The sequence below is a fragment of the Columba livia genome, chromosome 12, assembly GCF_036013475.1.
Source record: "Columba livia isolate bColLiv1 breed racing homer chromosome 12, bColLiv1.pat.W.v2, whole genome shotgun sequence".
NCBI lineage: Eukaryota > Metazoa > Chordata > Aves > Columbiformes > Columbidae > Columba > Columba livia.
This window is the reverse complement of record NC_088613.1, coordinates 8,949,091-8,966,560: the sequence shown is the minus strand read 5'-3', so window position 1 is coordinate 8,966,560 and position 17,470 is coordinate 8,949,091. Positions and strand designations below refer to the sequence as shown.

Below are 17,470 nucleotides of genomic sequence, written 5' to 3'. Positions count from 1 at the left end.
CGAGCCCGCCCTCTCCCAGGCAGCGCCGCCACCCAGCGCCGAGACATCTTGTCGGACCAGGTATCCCTCCGCGCGAAGCCGTTGCGACAAACGCAGCGGGACTGCGCGTGCGCAACCGCCCTCGCCGGGGGGCGTCCCCGCACATGGCACCGGGAAACGGACCGTTACAGAGCCCCCGGTGACTGGGAATGGTGAGTCTCCAGCGGATAATGAGCCTTCCCGAGGCCTCAAAGTACCCAATTCTGATTTCTGGGGCCGGAGGCAACTTTAAAAAAAAAAATAAAGGGCAGCTGTCGTGAGGTGCTTATCCAAACCAGCCTGGGGAGAGACTGAGGCACCGGTCCTGCTGTAGGCCCAGAGAAAACCTTCCTCTTTATAAAAGTAGTTTCATAGTTGTTCAACATCAGCAGCTATTTTATTCCGAGCCTTTTTTTTCCGGACAGATCTGCATGCACCGAACAGGCTGGCATTTCTGGGGAATTATTTCACATCTTTAAAGGCTGCAGAACAAACCATACAAACCTTCAGCTGGATTCTGGAACTATTACAAGCTGTGGCCACCCAAAAGTTCAGGAGGATGTGCTTGTTTAAAGCTTGTTTTTCACCATTTACTCAAGTCACATGACATGTTTTATAACCAATAAAATACTATATATATATTGTTTTAGATCTTGTTAACGCAGTCCAGGTGACGCTGTTCCCATGCCAAGCGGGACAGGAGAAACGGGGGCGTGCAGAGGCGCCCCGGGGGAGCACGGCTCACTCGTCCGAGTCCAGGTCGCTGTCCCCGGCGATGGAATGGAAGTCCTCGCTGTCCTCCTCGTCCTCGGACAGATGCACCTGGCTCAAGACGCTGGGCCCACAGCGCTGCTGCTCCTCCTCCTCCTCCTCCTCCGAGACCTCGTACCCTCCCATGCTGCTGAAGCTGGTGTCCCTCGTGTTGGATTTCGGGTCTGGTTCTTCGTAGCTGCCGTAACTAGGAGAAAGGAGATGCTGTTACTGTGCCATCGTTCAAAATCAGCCGCTGATACGGACGGTTCTATATTTAACTCCTGTAAAAGGTCCCTGGTGGGAAATCCTTGTGGAGCACTCAGAGCCACTGTGCACTTTAATTCTGTGAATGGGCAGCTTTTAAAAATAAAAACAGTTCTGATGAAACAATTGTCTAGCAGCCTCCTCACCCCACTCCGACACACTCAGGGCAGGAAAAATCCACACGGATTGCTCCAACACGCTCCACCTGTCACCTTTAACACAGACAGCCCCTTCCCATCATCTCCTCCAGCGCTTTCTGTTGACTTTGTCAAGGTGCTGTGCTGGACCAATCATTCGCCTGACCCAGCACCTGTACGATCATTTATTCGGCAAATATCAATAATAGTATTAAGGGCCTGAATTCCATGAGCAGAAAAAGAACAGAGGAAGAGTAGGTCAATATTCTCTCAAGCTGATATTGCTGTACTTGTCACCTTCTACTAATGGAACTTTTCCAAAATACAGAATATATATATTTCTGTTCTTTTGGACTTCAACTAAGCAGTTTCCTTTCAAGTAAGGAAATGTTTATTTTTAGAGGGAAAAAAAAAAAGCACCACAAAGTTTATCAGCTAAATAATCCTTTAACTTCAAAGGCATCTTTAAGATAAGTGGTTATGTTTTGAAGAATTATTTTAGCAAGATTCTCAGCTCTAATTACCTGATGTTACTGTCCTCCATAACGTGAGAGGTTTCCCCGGCATCTCCTTCATAAGACATCATGCTTTCTTCATTGTCCATGCCCATTCGCGTGTTCTCTTGAATAACATGAGGTTGTTTAGGTCTCACTGCATTGGGCTCCACGTCAGAGTCGCTGCCGCTCTCACTCAGTTGGATAGCTGTGGAATGAACCAACATCTGGTCACAAATGAGCAGTTTTGTTGTCAGTGACTTGCCCATTGTCTTTGTTTAAAAGCTGCAATATTGACTGGAAGGAATGTCTTCAAAGTGGTGTCTCCACAAGGCAGCAGAAAAGGTTATCTGGGAGGTGATAACCCCCAATTCTGATGTTATTCAAGAACAACCTCATTACCACCATTACCCAAAAAAGGCCTTATTTGCTTGCCTACTCTGAATAATTCCTCCTTCTTCCCCCTGAATGATTTTCAGAAGCCATCACTAAATACCACCACAAGCTTTTCTGCACAGCAAGTTTTCTAGTAAAACAGGGAACCTCCAGACACCTCTTCTGGTTCTTGATTAACGTTGGCCACACCGTTTCACATCAGAATAAACACTGTGCTTTTACTGAACTGCCCATTGCTGGCTCTGCACACCAAATCGTGGCCCCGGTCTTTTCAGAACCATTTGCAGTTTCACTTTATGAAATAAAAGTGACCAGATCTTGCCTTAACTCTGCTTTCTTTTGTGTCCATACTTACAGCATTCCTATTCCATTCTGTTTTCAGTTCCATTTACATTCATCCAATTTTCTCATCTTGCCCTTTGGTCTCTTTTCCTTTTTGAGTACTAGACCACTGGGCCTACATATCCCAGTTATGCTCCGTGCTCTCCACTGCACGTTTTTGTGATGGAAGCATTAGAAGATTAGCCGGGTTTGTGAACAACCAGTTGTGATTAACCTTTTAGAAAAAAAGGACACCTACATGAGAAAGGATTATCTCCCTCTTCCTCACTCCCATCATCATCATCTTCTCCATCCGACATGAGCAAATCTTCATAGAGGACACTGGCCTGGGGCTGCTGGGCTGATCCTTCTTCTTCATCAGCAAGGTCACCATCTGCATCTTCAACTTCCTAGCTCGTGCAAAACAGGAGTAGTGAAGATCAAACAACACCAACTACCGCTGCCATTTCCAGCACACATCTATTATTTATCCCACTGTTCATTCTGAAGTATTCACTCATTTCATAATGCTAACGTTTCAAAACTACATTCAAGAGTCTCACTATTGCTATGAATACTGTGATGGAGACTTCTACCACAATTATGCAAGTCAACGCGTAGCCTGTGGCTGGGATTTCTGTAAATATACTCACTGGGGCTGGAGTCTTAGGTTTGCCATCATCATCGTCATCAAACCCTTCAATATCTACGTCAGAGTCTTCCTCACCCAGCCTACCTCGCCCCTGGCGCATCTGGATGGGGAACACAAACAGCGATACCATTGAGGAAGGCACTACTGGACAGGAACCAAAGGGTATGACTGACATCTGGACCACAATGATGGGTGTGGGTGTACAGGGGGGCGGGGAAGACAAAAAGAAAACTATACGTATATCACTTTCAGAGCAAGGATCCTCTCTCTCTATTCTAAGATTGGAGAGCACACAGTCTCCACACACTTTTATCCTGCTCATCCTTGAAAAGGGAGTCTCCAGCCTTACAGCACCAGAGTTCTTTGTCTACCTAGCTATTTCTGGAAAATACCACTACATCTTAAGAAGTGCTTATTTTCACAAAATATTTGAAAAGCACATGGCAGTTTGCAACAAATCTTCTCCCCTTCTCTCCCCTGTTCTTCCCTCAGTCACCATGAATCCAAGGTAGAGAGGACATGCAGATTCTGTCCCAAAGACTATAAACTGAAAGTCTATGGAAAGCTTGAAGACTTCAAAATCCAGAAGGCATTCTCAAAGCTACAGACAGCCACAATACTAGATGGAAACATTCCTATTCAATCTGTTTGTCTGGATTGTTCAGAATAGCTCTCACTAGTCTCTCTGGTACCACCTTCAGTCTTGTGGCTCTCCTCATTTTTATTTTATTTTAATGGTTATATTACTGAATCTCCTTCTGCTATTCCCTCTCCTCCAACAAATCTTTTTTATTTAATACAGAATAAAGACCAATAAAAAAATGTTCTCTGGTTACTGTAACAAGTTAATTTATACTGACTGAATACCTTTAACCTGTCTGCTTTTTTTTCCTTTTACAACCATGAAGTATCTAGAGTCACAACCATCTCTTCCTAGGTGTTTGCACAGCTTCTATTCATAAGTGAATGCAACCATAACAACCTCATTATCATCTTCCAAATCTGTAGAATGTAGTTCACCATTTCGCTATTCAGAATCAACAAGGGATTGCATATTAGCCCTTTGTAGCATGAGTCACCAGGTTTCTACTCCCAGAAGTAGTGAAGCAAACAAATATCTGGCCTTAGGCAGATTCTTCTGCAGCTTTGGATTCTCTATTCTTTGTTTTGCACAGTCTCAATTCCCAGCGCTGTTTAAACTTTTCCTTTTCCATCAGAGCAGCCAAAATGAAGGAAATTCCATAACTTTCAAAATGGATTTCCTCCTCTGCTTGGGAAACCTGCTGATCTTTGTCACCTGTTTCCTACAAAGTAATTGCCTCTTTTCAGTAATTTCCTTACACAACCCAACTCTCCAACCACATGAAAAAAATCACAGAATCATAGAATACCAGGTTGGATTCTGACCTGAGTTCCTCGCTTCTCTGGGGTAGTGATGGGAGTGTCCATAGCAGACAAATTGCTCTCATCTTGATAGACTGAAGCATCATGTGACATACTGAGGGAAGTGTTGGTGTCATAGAAATCAGGTGGCTAAAGTATATGTGGAAATAGGAGACACAACATTCTCAGGCACTGAACTGAGACTAGAACAGTATCTTGAGAGGCAAGACGGGGACTTCAGGACTAAATGCAAAAAGCATTTTTTTGGCATGGTGTTTATATCATTAAAGACCACTTAATCAAAATAAACTATTTATTCTTTAAAGAACAAACATGGTAAAATGCAATAGCTCACAACCTCAGGTTTGAAGATTGCCAAACAGCAGATTTTAAAACAGAAGTCAGTACTTCCACGCAGTGCAATCCTATAGAGGCCAAAATCGTAAAGGGAATCCAAAAGGATTAGACTGATTTATAGAGAATAGGCCTCTGTGCAGCTCATGAATACAACGGTCTAGATGCAACACCAGTTTACGGTGCCTGAGCAGCCAACTGCCAGGAGCAGAGAGGCGTCAGTGAAAGAAGGATCACCACCGCATGTTTGCATCCACTTACTTCTGGACCCTGACAGAGACAGAATACTCGATTACACCAATCTTCGGTTTGACTCATCAGGGCCCTTTTCATTTCCATTCCTACAATGGAAATGGTGTTGCAACCACAAATGCTGCTATTAGAACTGGAAAAGTCTATCACATATGAAATATCATAGCAAAGCTTCAACTTACAATCAATTCTATGTAAATCGCTGTCTCAAGAGTCCCTAAAGCTGACAAAAGCAAAAAAAAGCGGGGTTTGGATAACATGTTCTAAAAGCCAATCTGTAGCTTGCATGCCAGTTGACCTCTGAAGAGTTAATGAGGAACTACAGGTTAGGATTTTGACAAAATGCCCGTATAATACACAGCTTATATATTATTACAATCCTAGAAGTGTTAAGAGCAGCAGAAATACCATTTAAATTAAGCAAACAGGCTTCCTAAGAATTTAAGCAGACATGTAAACCACAGACAACTCTACTTGCTGCATTTGCTTCTTATCCTGGAGTCCAACTCCTGAAGACGCATATGGGGAGATAAACATTAGTCATCACAACTGCATTTGAAATAAAGGGAACTAGAGCCAAGCAACCATCACCAGACCTGCCATCTGTGACAGCTCTGGGAGCGTGGGAAGCGGGAGCGTTACCTCCAGCCAAGAAGGGAAAGGGCGGCCTTCAGGTGGCAAGTTGGAGGGAGAAGCTCCAGAGCTCTCTGCTTTAGCAAGCACAGAGAAGGAGCAAACAACTCATGGGCAGTTCCCTGATCAAGCCTCTTCTCCTCTCTCCTGATCAACGTGGGAAAAATCCAAACAGGTAATACTGCTCTTGGGAAGGAAACCGTCAGATACAGAGAAGAACGATATTTTTGTCCCTCATTCTGAGGTACTGGGATCATCCTTGAAATGTGTCAATAGTTTCAACCACTCATCTCCAAAGGCTCCCTGGCAGCCCGACACTTGCCATTGCCAGGAAGGTCTTTTTCTGCAAAACTCAGTTATACTTTTTTTTGTGGGGAGAGATGGATGGAGTGTGTTAAATATTGCCCCAAAATTGTATGTAGCCTTCTACCTGGCTCCAGCCATATAATCTTGGTATACCTATTGCCTAAAAAACAAATTAAACTCATTTTTCTCACAAAAATAATCTTTATAAGAGGTTAAATTGTTCCTTGGACTTCAAGCCCCTCTTTTCTGCTCTGACTCTGCTAAAATGAAATGCAGCTGTCCAGATGTAATCACACCAGACTTGCACAGAACAGAGAAATTATTGGTCTACAATTGGGATGAAAAACTGCAAAGAAAGCGTTGCTCTGTTATCCTGCATTGAGCATACAACATTTGAATTTCAATCATTCAGTTATTAGCAGAGATCTTTCCCAAGGCTTATGAACTTCAGCAGTTTTCCAAATATACAAAAGGCACATTTCAGACACCAGGGTGACATTCCCTGGCCCATTACCTAAGTTATCAGGCAAATTCCAAAGACAATTTTATTTTTCAGGCATGAACTTGTAGTTCGCGGTTGAGGTTTTTTATTGATGTTTTTAAAAACAACCAAACAGCCTGAGGCAAGAAGCAGCATTAAAAAAAAAAAGCCTAAATGGCTTATAAAACTTTACCAAACTGTAAACACTGACAACGCAGTCAGTCATACAATCTCCAGTCAAAATTATGCTTCCAACTTGGTCTATAATATATACTAAATAACTGACATACCCAATTGTCTGCTATAAAATAATAATGACGAATAAAAAAGATGTATTTCTATTAGAACCAAAATAAATAAAGAATCCCACCAAAGTATGCAGAGGAGTTGTACTTCGCTAACCATATTAGGCAGTTTCTTTGCTCATAGCAATAATCCTCTTCAACACTGCCCCTACCAAACAACTCTCTGGCTTCTCAGCACTACAGTATCGATGTTTTCTCCTCTTGTGCTCCTCACCCTTTCACTGCTTGCCTTCTGGGGTTTCTAACTGCGACACGTGTGTCCTGGTTTCAGCTGGGATCGAGTTAGTTTTCTTTCTACCAGCTGGTGTAGTGCTGTGTTTTGGATTTAGTATGAGAAGAACGTTAATAACACACTGATGGGGCTGTTGCGGGGTGGTCAAGGACTTTTTTACCCTCCCGTGCTCTGCAAGGTGCACAAGGTGCTGGGAGGGAGCACAGCCAGGACAGCTGCTCCAAACTGGCCAAAGGGCTGTTCCTGACCATATGCTCAAAACTGGAATTGGCCCAAGGGGGGCAAATATTGCTGCTTGGGAACCCATGGGCTACAGGTGTCACGGGTGGTGAGCAATTGCAATGTGCATCACTTATTTTGTATATTCTATTATTATCATTTTCCTTCACTGTCCTATTAAAACTGTTCTTATGTAAACTGACAAGGCTTTTTTCCCCTTTTGATTCTCTCCCTCATTGCACTTGGGGGGATGGGGGTATTGAGCGAGCAGCAGGTCCTAGTTGCCAACTGGGGTTAAACCACAACAACTTGTGCAGTCTTTGAATTTCCAGCCAACATTCAGTTGTACCTGCCTGGATACAGCTCATCTTGAGACCAGTTTTGCATGTTGCTTGGGAAATTACCTTCTTTGTCTAGGTATCTCACTCTCTGAAGCATCATAACTGCTGCTCATCTTTATCCTTAAAAAACAGCTGTTAATACACCATCCAACAAGATACTCTACTAAAAGACAAACTGCAGACAGATGAAGAACAGTAAACAAGGAAGTATCTCTAAATGGAACACCCAGGAGATTGAAACTAGAAGAAAGCAAAAACTTTTCTTGGTCACTTGCCTGTGGAGTGTAGGGACCAGGGGTCATAGGATCAAGACTTTCCAGATCTGCCTCCTCTAGTGCTGCTTCCTTAGCAGTAGAGATGTCTCTCTCAAGTTGAGTCAGGTGCTCATCATACTAAGAACAAAGAAGCTTGCTAAGGTTGCAGAACAGAAAATTCAAACATGCAAAAATATCACACTAGAGTTGTCCACATACCTCAGCTAAGGTTTGATAACAGATGTTTACAATCTCCTGGGCTGTTTTTGTGTACTGACTGTCTGGCCCTGTAGTGAGAAACAAATCTCTTTATGCATTCTGACATTTGCTCAGTTCCAGCTGCTGAGGCAGAAACACTGGTTTTCATTACACAGCTCTCATGACACAGGTCCCTAAATCCCAACACCTTCTGATCTATTAATAGGAAGAAATATAGAGCAGGGTTCATACTCATCTAACAAAGAGCAACCAGTTTGTTCTAGCATTAAAGATATGATTTGTGAGACAGGAAGGTTTTACCCTGTCAATCTCAAGGAAATTCCCTAAAATCATTGAAGTAGAGATGTGCAGTGAACAAGTAGAAAATCTTCCCCAAATGTAACTGCCCCATTCAACACAAGATAATAAATAAAGCACCACACGACAGTGAAAATGTCACTGTTTAAGCATCTCCTTTCTCAGCAGGAAAGGAACAATCAAGCTTAGGATTCACAGCTTCAGGCTTTGACAGCACTACAGAACAGAGGCCCATGTATTCATTTAAGTACAAAAGGCAGCTGAAGCCTTATTTTCACCACCTACCATTGTACTTTATGCTGTTGGCAAGGATGAGGTTAACATCATCCAGGAAAGTCTCTCTGTTCTGGTACTTGTGTTTGGAGATATTCTGGAAGAGATTGTCACCCAGTAAGTAATCAAGTCTAAACATGTCTCAAGTGGCTGCTCAGTACAAGCTACACACCTTGCGGATAGTCTCCAGATCCATTGGATTAGCAATCACCTTGTAATAATCAGGAACAAACTTTTTGTTAACTGGATGATGAAATGGCCAAGACTAAAAGAAAGAAAACAGATAAGTTTAGAAAGCTTCTGTGCACAATTTTTAACAGTTTGAGGTACAAATTTCATAAAGCAAGTCTCCAGAACTGATTAACATCCAAAATGTATGGAAAGTATTTATCCCAAGGCATCTTGATGCCAATCATTTAGCTTCAGGAGGGACGCAGAAGATCTACCAGTTGGATTTTTAACTAGGCCTGCTGATATCCATTTGACAGTAGAAACACGTAATACAAAATAGTAATGACTTTTCTATTTAGTATCACTGTTTCCTCCACAACACAACTGCAGTATCCAGCAAGAACACTCATTGCTTGTACAATAAACAAAGAACATAAACCTTTGTCTGATCTCACAACAGGGGCTACACGTACCAGTTAACAGTTCATCATGTTGTGACAGCATATAAAAACTCTAAAATCTGCTTCTAAACATCAGATATCTGATCAGACACCTGAATAGAGAATGGAACCAAGGAAGTTTTAAAGAGGGCAGGCATTACGCCCTCTCTCTTTCAGTCTAACCACTCTTGTTCCTTCCTCCATTCAGACACAAAACACATAGATGAGCAACACTGAAGTCTTTATCTGTGCGGTTTCATTTGGTAAGCTTAAGGCTGGAGAGTTTTTTTGTTTGATTGGAGTTTGTTTGTTTGTTTTTAATACTAATGAACTAGTACAAGACTGGGTAAACCTGATAAATTAGCAATCACCTTGAGTTTCATTTGCACCTGAAAACTGCAGTGTTGCAGTGTGCTCCAAGACCTACCAAAGCAAGTGCTTACCCAGCAGGAGAAGAGTATGTTTTACCATGACCATGTCTAATGAAAATCAGTGACTTAGTACTCATGGGAGGCTGACACAGGCACTACCCAGGAGTGAGAGCAGCAGGAAAAGACCTGGAACCCAACCTTCACTCCTGGACCTTCGCTCCAATGAAGAGGATGAGTACAGGTGTGTCTGTGCCAGTCAGAAAATCACAGGCCAGCCCCCTGACAGAGCACTTCTGGTCATTGGTTTTGTTTTGTTTTTTGGGGTGTTTGTTTGTTTGCTTTTTGCAGTGCACTACCCACCACAGTATAACTATACAGCCACGGGACTATAATCTGCACACTTTGCGCATCACACGCTCTACTCAAGCTACATACATCTGGAACTGCCATCATCTTTTGAGTGACGATGTTATCCAAAATGAAGGAAAAGGCCACTTGATCATCATCATCCAGGAGGGGATTAATTGCTTTTTCTAATCGAGCCAGCTTATCTTCTTTCTGCAATAAAAGTAAGGAACTTCAATGGCTGACCCAACCCTAAATTAGTAACTGTTGGTATCAGGATAATCTATCCCAAAGAGACTCCCATTCAGCTTTTTATGAAGACACTTGTTAAATAAGAGGAGATAATAGCCTAGATATAAGATATAAGTTCCTTAGATATAAGATATAAGAAAATGCAGTTACTTAGAAGAAACTTAACTGAAAGGAAAAAATACTAAAAGAGAACTGGTCCTGTTTTAGCCAAAACCAGGACACCTACATACAAGATCGAGTAACCAGAATAACAAACAAGCATCTGTTTTTTGAGAAAAACTCCTACGTGAGCTGTTTCTAATTATAAAAGTTCAAATACACCGCAGGGTGGGGGAGGCGTTCCCTTATTCTTCTAATCTCCTTAAAGCCCTGTGTTTGACCTCCTCGCATCTTCTATCTGCAAACTCCACAACCACCCCGACCATCCCTCCCTCTCCGCCCTGATCACAACTCATTCACCAGACTCGCCTCTTTCAGCTTTTCATCACACAGGTCCAGCATGGACTGAGATATCTGTGTCAGTGAGTGTTTTGGCCCTGCAAATACACAGAAAGTACAGTGAGATAGTCCAGCCTGATTAAAAAGGCCAATTATGTCACAATATTAATTAATCTTTACTCCTAAAGCATCTCTGATTGTATTTCTACCACAGTTGGGAGTATATCCTCAAGTATACTCTCAATGCACAGAATTATTAAAGTTTAGTATAGATTTTATATAAGAAAAGCTTATTTGCAGCAAGTATTCACACTTCTGCTATACATTCTGTTAAGGTTTGAAAACCCTATTGCAGGGGTGTCAAACTCATTTTCACCGGGGGCCACATCAGCTTCTCGGTCGCCTATAAAAGGACCTAATGTAATTTTAGCACTGTATGAATGTAACTTCTGTATAAATGTAGGAGTAGTTACATTCATACAGTCCTAAAATTACATTCGGCCCTTTGAAGGCAACCGGGAGGTAGATGTGGCCCCCCGTGAAAATGAGTCTGACAGCCCTGCCCTATGGGAAAGCAGCTGTGCCTGGGGAACATTGGCCTCTAGGGCCTCCACCTTTGCCAAACTTTCAGAGTATAAGTCATGACATTTCTGTTTCCTCCAGTAAATCCAGTCAGTGAAGCACAACAGCTAAGGAAGGCAAGATGGACATTTAAGGAGTATTCAGAAAACCAGAGCTTTCAAAAATTTAATGATTCCTCAGACATGGAAACAGGTATTTGCAACAGAACTATGAACAAAATCTCATTTATTAGGATAAAACAGGGACTTAGCTGTCAAAACAGTAAAGGAAGCAGTAAAGCCACGAAACCAGTGCTGTCAGTGTCCCCCTGAATGCTGCCCAGCCCAGGGAGACTGAATGCAGCCGGGAGGTTTTTGTTGAATGGATACTTTTTGGACAAAGACCTTTCTATCAGCAGTGACAATACAGCTGACCTATAGTTGCCCAACGAACCAGCACTTTTCCCCAGCAGATACACACTCTACTGCAGAATCTACACTTTTTTGTTTTTTAACTAGCTTTCTGACCTTTCCAAATGGGGAAAAAAATATTGCAACTAAGAACCAAAAATATGCAAAATCATTACATTAAACTCTACAGAAAGCTGCATGCTCCAAGGCAATGCTTCAAGAAGTGTGAACTACTTCTATTTGTACTGAAAGATTAATTCACTAGAGCATAATATTGAGAAAATAAGTTCACAAGTATCTCCCCATGCATCCATGTCTGAAAGCAGAAAGGAAGGACTCTCATGCTGTAGCCTGCTGAAAATAAAGTTTTGCTCAGCTTCACTGTGTATGAAGCGGATATGCAGGACTTTGCTCCAGTGCCATCTGATTTAATACAGGCACCAGCGTCTTCAGTCATTGAGAGGTCCATAATTGAACTGCAGTTCCTACATCACAGTCATCATTTAGTTACTGTCAAATGCTACGGTCCACTTCTTTCTTATATATGATTAAGCTCATTAACCTTAATACAGTCTTTCAGGTATATCTGGAAAAACATGTTTACTGTTGCCATGTGACAGTGTATTTATTCTGCTTTTCTGTTGCTTTTGTTATTTCTAAAAGATCCACACACATGTACAGTGTATTAGCAGAAACGCAGTTTCCCCGCGTTGTCGATAGCCTACCATTGTACGTCGCACTGTTCTTAACAATTAGTTCCAGATGTTCCCTGAACTCTTCCCGGGATGGGTACTGCCGCTTACGAACGTTTTCACGCAGGGTCTGTAAATCCATGGGCCGAGTAATGATCTTATAATAATCTTTGACAACCTTTGGATTTACAGGTGTATGAAAGGGGTAAGTCTGAGGATGAAAAGAAAAAAATGCATGCTCATTAACACAGGTAATCTCAGTTCAACCTCCACAGTTGAATAAGCACTAACATATGAAACCTTTACACAACCAGTTCCTTAACTGCATCAGGGAAAATATGATAAGCCCCATGGTAGCTATCACTTTCCTCTATAAAATGTTCTTTAATACTATTATAAGAAGAAAAATCTCACAAAGAATTCCCAAATCAAATTTTTGTTAAGCAGCTAAAAGTCAAGAAACAACTTTTAACTTCTCATTTCAACTCAAATCTTCCATTTAATCCTTTGATTTTTCAAGTTTCTGGTAAAATCTGGTCAGAAGCAGTGAAGCACACAATTTGTCTCCAGTGCCACTTATATAGAAGTATTGCACGTTACTACATCAAGTGTTACACATATTTTTCTGGTTTTGGTGGGGCTGAGGGGGGGAGAAAAACAAACAAACAAAAATATCACACCCCAGGCTTTGAATACGTATCCATAAAGAACTATTTGACCCTTTTTTCTGATGTGGAGGTTTTAATCTCAAAACGATTCTGAGCTGAGGTAATTTAGGAAATAATGCACACGAACTGTGTGCAGGGCAGGGGAAAAAGAAGTGGCACAGCACTGATCCGAGAAAAGCCTAGCCTAATTTTGGAACCTACGACACATAACTTACTGCAACCATATTGCTCAAGACACAGGCTTTTGGTCTCATAGCTTAAACTTACATTAGGAAGATCCCTTATGTCATTGATGATGCCCTCCAAGATAGATGACAGCGTCACCATGGGATCTGTTCGCCGTCGGTGGATAGATTTATGAGGACGCTAAAGAAATCAGTGGCAGAAAAATTAAGGCAGTTCCAAGATGCAAAATATTTACCCAGAGAAATCCTAGGTAATTCAGTTTATTAATGTATCAATCTACTGGGCAGGTAACTGTGCTGGATGTGGAAGAAGCCCAGGAGCAGTAATGTAACTGGCCAGTGGGTACAAACAGAAACAGAGAAGCTCCAATCAACTCAGTAACACTTTCACTCACATTCAGATAATCACAGTGAACGGTTGTCCCTACTCGCCGCTTCTTCTTTGGAGGAAGCTGCTGTTTAGGAAACTTCAGGACCAGTGATTTCCTGCGAACCTCATCCGCACTATGTAAAAACAAAAAAGTATAATATGTTCTCCAGCTGCCTTGTGAATCCAGACCATTCGTCCCTCAGTATTGACTCTGGCCCCATTATACCAAATACACAAATGAAATACTGTACTAATAGTCTGTGTAAAGCCCTGTCACTGTATTGCTGTGATTAATATACGTATCAGTATTCTGCACTAATTTTTTTCTTACTACCCTTCAGTATCTTTGCTTCTTTCCTTACCTCTCAATCAGTTGTTTTCCCAGGACAATTTTTGTTCCTTCCACTTTGATGAGTTCTTCATTATCATTGTGAATGACTGTTTTTTCCAGCTCTTCCTCCTGCTCCTCTGTCATTGCAACAGGATTAGAAGGTGGGGCATTCGTTTGGTAGTAAAGAGGGCAGAACTTATTAGTCCTCATATGGCCAATTGCACCACATGCTCCACATTTTAGCTGCAAAATTACAAGAAAGATGACAGATCAGAATTCATACATGGGCTCCCAGTTTAGAGGCAAAGTATCATTAAAATCCCCTTGTCAGACCTTTCATACATCACTAGAACAGAAAACTTCTGCAATACCCAAGACCTGTTAACGTGCTTCACACACAGATATGCTTACTTTCAAGTCTGGACGCTCTTTCATCTTCTTGGGTTTCTTTTCTGGCGGGCCCTTGAGTTTCTCTTTTTCTTGGTTCCTTTTTAACCTCCGTAATTGTTCCTGGATCCTGCGCCGCTCCTTCCGCATTTCCTCACGGTGCTGTTCATCAAATAAAGCAAACTTTCGTCTGGAGGGAAAAAACAAAAAACACCAGTTTTTCATCTAAATTGGTAATTTGCCAGGTCCTCTTCTGCCAGGTCAATCACTGCACAATATCCATAACACCCTCCAAATGGACAGCCATTAAATCTCCCTCTCCACACAATTACGGTGCTGGGCTTCTACCCTCAATTCTACATTTCTTCATACTGCCAATACAACGAAACAGGCTACAGATAAAGTTTAAAAAAAAAATCATATAGGTCTTACATGAACTCTTCATCTTTGGTAGTACGTATTCGGCAGTAGGCATCAATAACAGCGGGCTTCCGAACTGTCTCGCACCTCACGTATTCTTTCCCATCCTCATCTCTAAATGTGCGATAGATTTTGAGGCGGCGGCCAGTGGCAGAGGAATTAAGGCTGGTTACAGAGGCAGTGTCATCATCTTTGTGAGAGTTTGCTGAGGCTCCTGAAGCTGATGCTACAACAGAGTGTTTTATTTACTTTTAATTTCTTTCACACTGTAGAAACATCATTGTTCAAATACACCGGATAGTTTTGGATTAAAAACTTCAAAGACATAAATTCAGGAAAACCTAAGCAATAACAGTCTGTCCCTTGCTTGCTCATGGTCTCTCACTGTGACATGCGTTGCCCTGAAACGAAGGTAAACTACTATATTATCCACATGGATTATAAAGCCGGAACAGCTACAGTCAACAAGGTGCCCAAGTTCAAACACTTTTACCTGCCAGTCAGGGACTTGTCAAGTTCTCTTTTGTAATGCACTTATAATAAACACATCTCCTGGAGATCCAAACTGGGCAGCTGTCCAGTTACCTCCCAAACATGCTGCTACGGCACACAGTATAACAGACACTGCTAGCAGTCTACATATTGTGCCTCTGTTTCATATACATGGCTGTGTTTAAACACAAGATCCAATTAGAGTACCATAAGCTGGTTGCAGGAACTATTTGTGAACACTTCTTGAGAAAACTACTCAAAAACAACCCCCATTCCCCCTCCAAAAAAACGAAAACTTAATCAGCAAGCAGCAGTGTAAATCTAAAGAAATAACAAAGTTTATAGTCCAAAATAAGCAAAGCTATGGGGCAAAAAAAAACCACTTTAAATGCATTTTCAGCCACTAACTGCTCCAGAGAAGGAAGAAGCCCCAGCTAAGGATGTTTGTATATTCTCCCTATAGGGAATCCACACTCGCCTCTGAGAGGCCAGATCAGCACATTCTGAGGCCTGAGACTAAGTCCTGCATCCCTTCCCAGACACATTCTGGTGGTTGCAGTTACTTACACAGCCCTTTTTTGTCTCTCCTGTCCTTTTTGCCCCTCTCTTTGTCATTGCCACTGTCTTCTCCCAGGAGCATCCTTTGCAATTCCTTTCGTTCCTGCTCTTCTCTTTCCCGAGAGAGCTGAGAACTGGTTTTCTTGTTCTGTAACATATTCTCAATATTCTTTCCCATCTCTTCAAAGTCACTGTCTTCAGCTGAGCTGCTATCTGTGTCTGTTGACAAGATTTCAGTGGATTCCAGAACCCTGAAACAGGAGGAACCTTGAAAGTCAGTTAGGTCCCCCCACCCAAAAAAAAGCAAGCTGGCCTGTTACCTTCCCAGAAACACAAAGGTAAAAATGACAAAAGGTTTGAAAATTAATGTTGCAAATCACTACTACAAGAATAGACATAACATATTTGCTCCTCAGTTCTCCTGTAATCCTGATGTCCAAAAGATCAATTGCTCCAAGCCAATCTTTCCCAACAAGTTGATCTCTTCATCAACAGTACCATATTCACTCCCCCAGGGTGATGAACTATTGATCTGTGGACAGCAGAACACCTCATGGCAGACTATGAAAATCATTCTACCTTTCTAAAAGGTCTATGCCACCAGGACATTAAGGCTAACCCAGAAGTTTCTATTAACAGCCAAACCCTCTTTCTCAGGGCTGGATTTTGTGGGCCCAACCAGCTGAATCAACATCTTTACCATGACATATCAGTGAGCCCCAGGCACACATAGTTCTGGACTTGTTAAGGTGGGGACTGGGCGGGGTTCAAGGCTGTAGACATTGGATAAGAACTTACTTATTTTGTAAATCAAAGATGCGCTGACACTCTTCTTTGTATCTCTCCTGATGTTCTGCTACTGAAAACCGAGACCCACGTGCAAATTTGCTCATAGGACCTTCCCCCGAACGAGCCTGCTCTGTGGACATCGTACGTACCACATCAATCACTTCCCACCGGGACAACTTCTTTATCTGGAAAGAGGAAGATGGACTAGATACGGCTTCAGAGATATACAACTGAGGCAGCTGACTGTGGATTTCAAGTCCATTACACACAAAGTCAGAGTAGATATGTTTATGTCCCTTTCACCTCCAGGTGCTGAATCTGTTAGTGAAGACAACTCTGCAACCTGCTCACCTCTTCTTCGGGCACTCCAAATTTACGCAGAAGCTGTTTAGCATTTTTGAGAGAAAGTCGTCGCAGATCAGCATCTGTCCCAGTCACCGTCTTTTTCACTGGCTGAGGTTCTTTATCATCCTGTTCAGAGGAAGGTGCAGCCTATTAATGTCAGCACATAAGTCTTTCCTAGGCTCATCTTCAGATATTTTCTCTTCCTAATGCCCCATATTTAATCCATTTCTCCCACATGACTTTCCAGTTATTGCACCTTGTCCGACCCAACCTTGGGAACTGTACCTTCTGCTGAGTTGGTTTGTTTGGAATCTTCACATAAGAAAATCCTTCACCACAACCAGTAGGATCTGCTACACCAGTCACTTCTAGGAGGCACTTGCCCTTCATAGCGGCAATGAAGGCTCGTGTGGTGTTCCACGGAGCTGTGCGCACCTGCCAGCAAGAAGAGAAACATGTCCTCACAATCCTGCCACTATCAAGGAGAATTCCAAGCTTTATATTTTGTATTCCTCCAGTCATACTGAGAACTTTTCAGTTGACATAATGAGGGTCAAAATTCCACTTACTGATCCTTCAGTTGCCTTGATAAAACCTCTATGAAGAAACAAGGTGCTAGACAACTCACAAAAGGCATTTAAATCAAAAAACCTTAAGGGCT

At 42.2% G+C, this 17,470-nt stretch overlaps 1 protein-coding gene and 1 long non-coding RNA gene across 6 annotated transcripts in view; one reads left to right on the top strand and one right to left on the bottom strand.

The window, feature by feature from the left end:
• The first annotated feature begins 4 nt into the window (after nucleotides 1-4).
• Nucleotides 5-1,153, top strand: LOC110357451 (uncharacterized). The gene is made up of 2 exons (XR_002411125.2): nucleotides 5-191; nucleotides 444-1,153. It is a non-coding gene; the product is annotated as an uncharacterized LOC110357451 (long non-coding RNA).
• The window catches only part of TAF1 (TATA-box binding protein associated factor 1), a 33,630-nt gene continuing 16,553 nt past the window's right edge, over nucleotides 394-17,470 (bottom strand). For 3 of the 5 annotated variants that reach the window (XM_065077728.1, XM_065077730.1, XM_065077732.1), the window contains 21 exons: nucleotides 17,095-17,244; nucleotides 16,816-16,935; nucleotides 16,474-16,649; nucleotides 15,685-15,926; nucleotides 14,638-14,851; nucleotides 14,230-14,395; nucleotides 13,850-14,061; nucleotides 13,513-13,621; nucleotides 13,200-13,298; nucleotides 12,298-12,475; nucleotides 10,632-10,699; nucleotides 10,002-10,124; nucleotides 8,757-8,849; nucleotides 8,597-8,681; nucleotides 8,015-8,082; nucleotides 7,817-7,933; nucleotides 4,443-4,568; nucleotides 3,037-3,135; nucleotides 2,643-2,793; nucleotides 1,697-1,874; nucleotides 394-976 (listed from right to left, as the gene is read on the bottom strand). In XM_065077728.1, coding sequence (XP_064933800.1) covers nucleotides 760-976; nucleotides 1,697-1,874; nucleotides 2,643-2,793; nucleotides 3,037-3,135; nucleotides 4,443-4,568; nucleotides 7,817-7,933; nucleotides 8,015-8,082; nucleotides 8,597-8,681; nucleotides 8,757-8,849; nucleotides 10,002-10,124; nucleotides 10,632-10,699; nucleotides 12,298-12,475; nucleotides 13,200-13,298; nucleotides 13,513-13,621; nucleotides 13,850-14,061; nucleotides 14,230-14,395; nucleotides 14,638-14,851; nucleotides 15,685-15,926; nucleotides 16,474-16,649; nucleotides 16,816-16,935; nucleotides 17,095-17,244 — 2,991 coding nt within the window. In that variant the 3' untranslated portion in view covers nucleotides 394-759. The remainder of the gene's footprint in view (nucleotides 977-1,696; nucleotides 1,875-2,642; nucleotides 2,794-3,036; nucleotides 3,136-4,442; nucleotides 4,569-7,816; nucleotides 7,934-8,014; nucleotides 8,083-8,596; nucleotides 8,682-8,756; nucleotides 8,850-10,001; nucleotides 10,125-10,631; nucleotides 10,700-12,297; nucleotides 12,476-13,199; nucleotides 13,299-13,512; nucleotides 13,622-13,849; nucleotides 14,062-14,229; nucleotides 14,396-14,637; nucleotides 14,852-15,684; nucleotides 15,927-16,473; nucleotides 16,650-16,815; nucleotides 16,936-17,094; nucleotides 17,245-17,470) is intronic. The other 2 variants (XM_065077729.1, XM_065077731.1) reach the window with 1 other exon arrangement.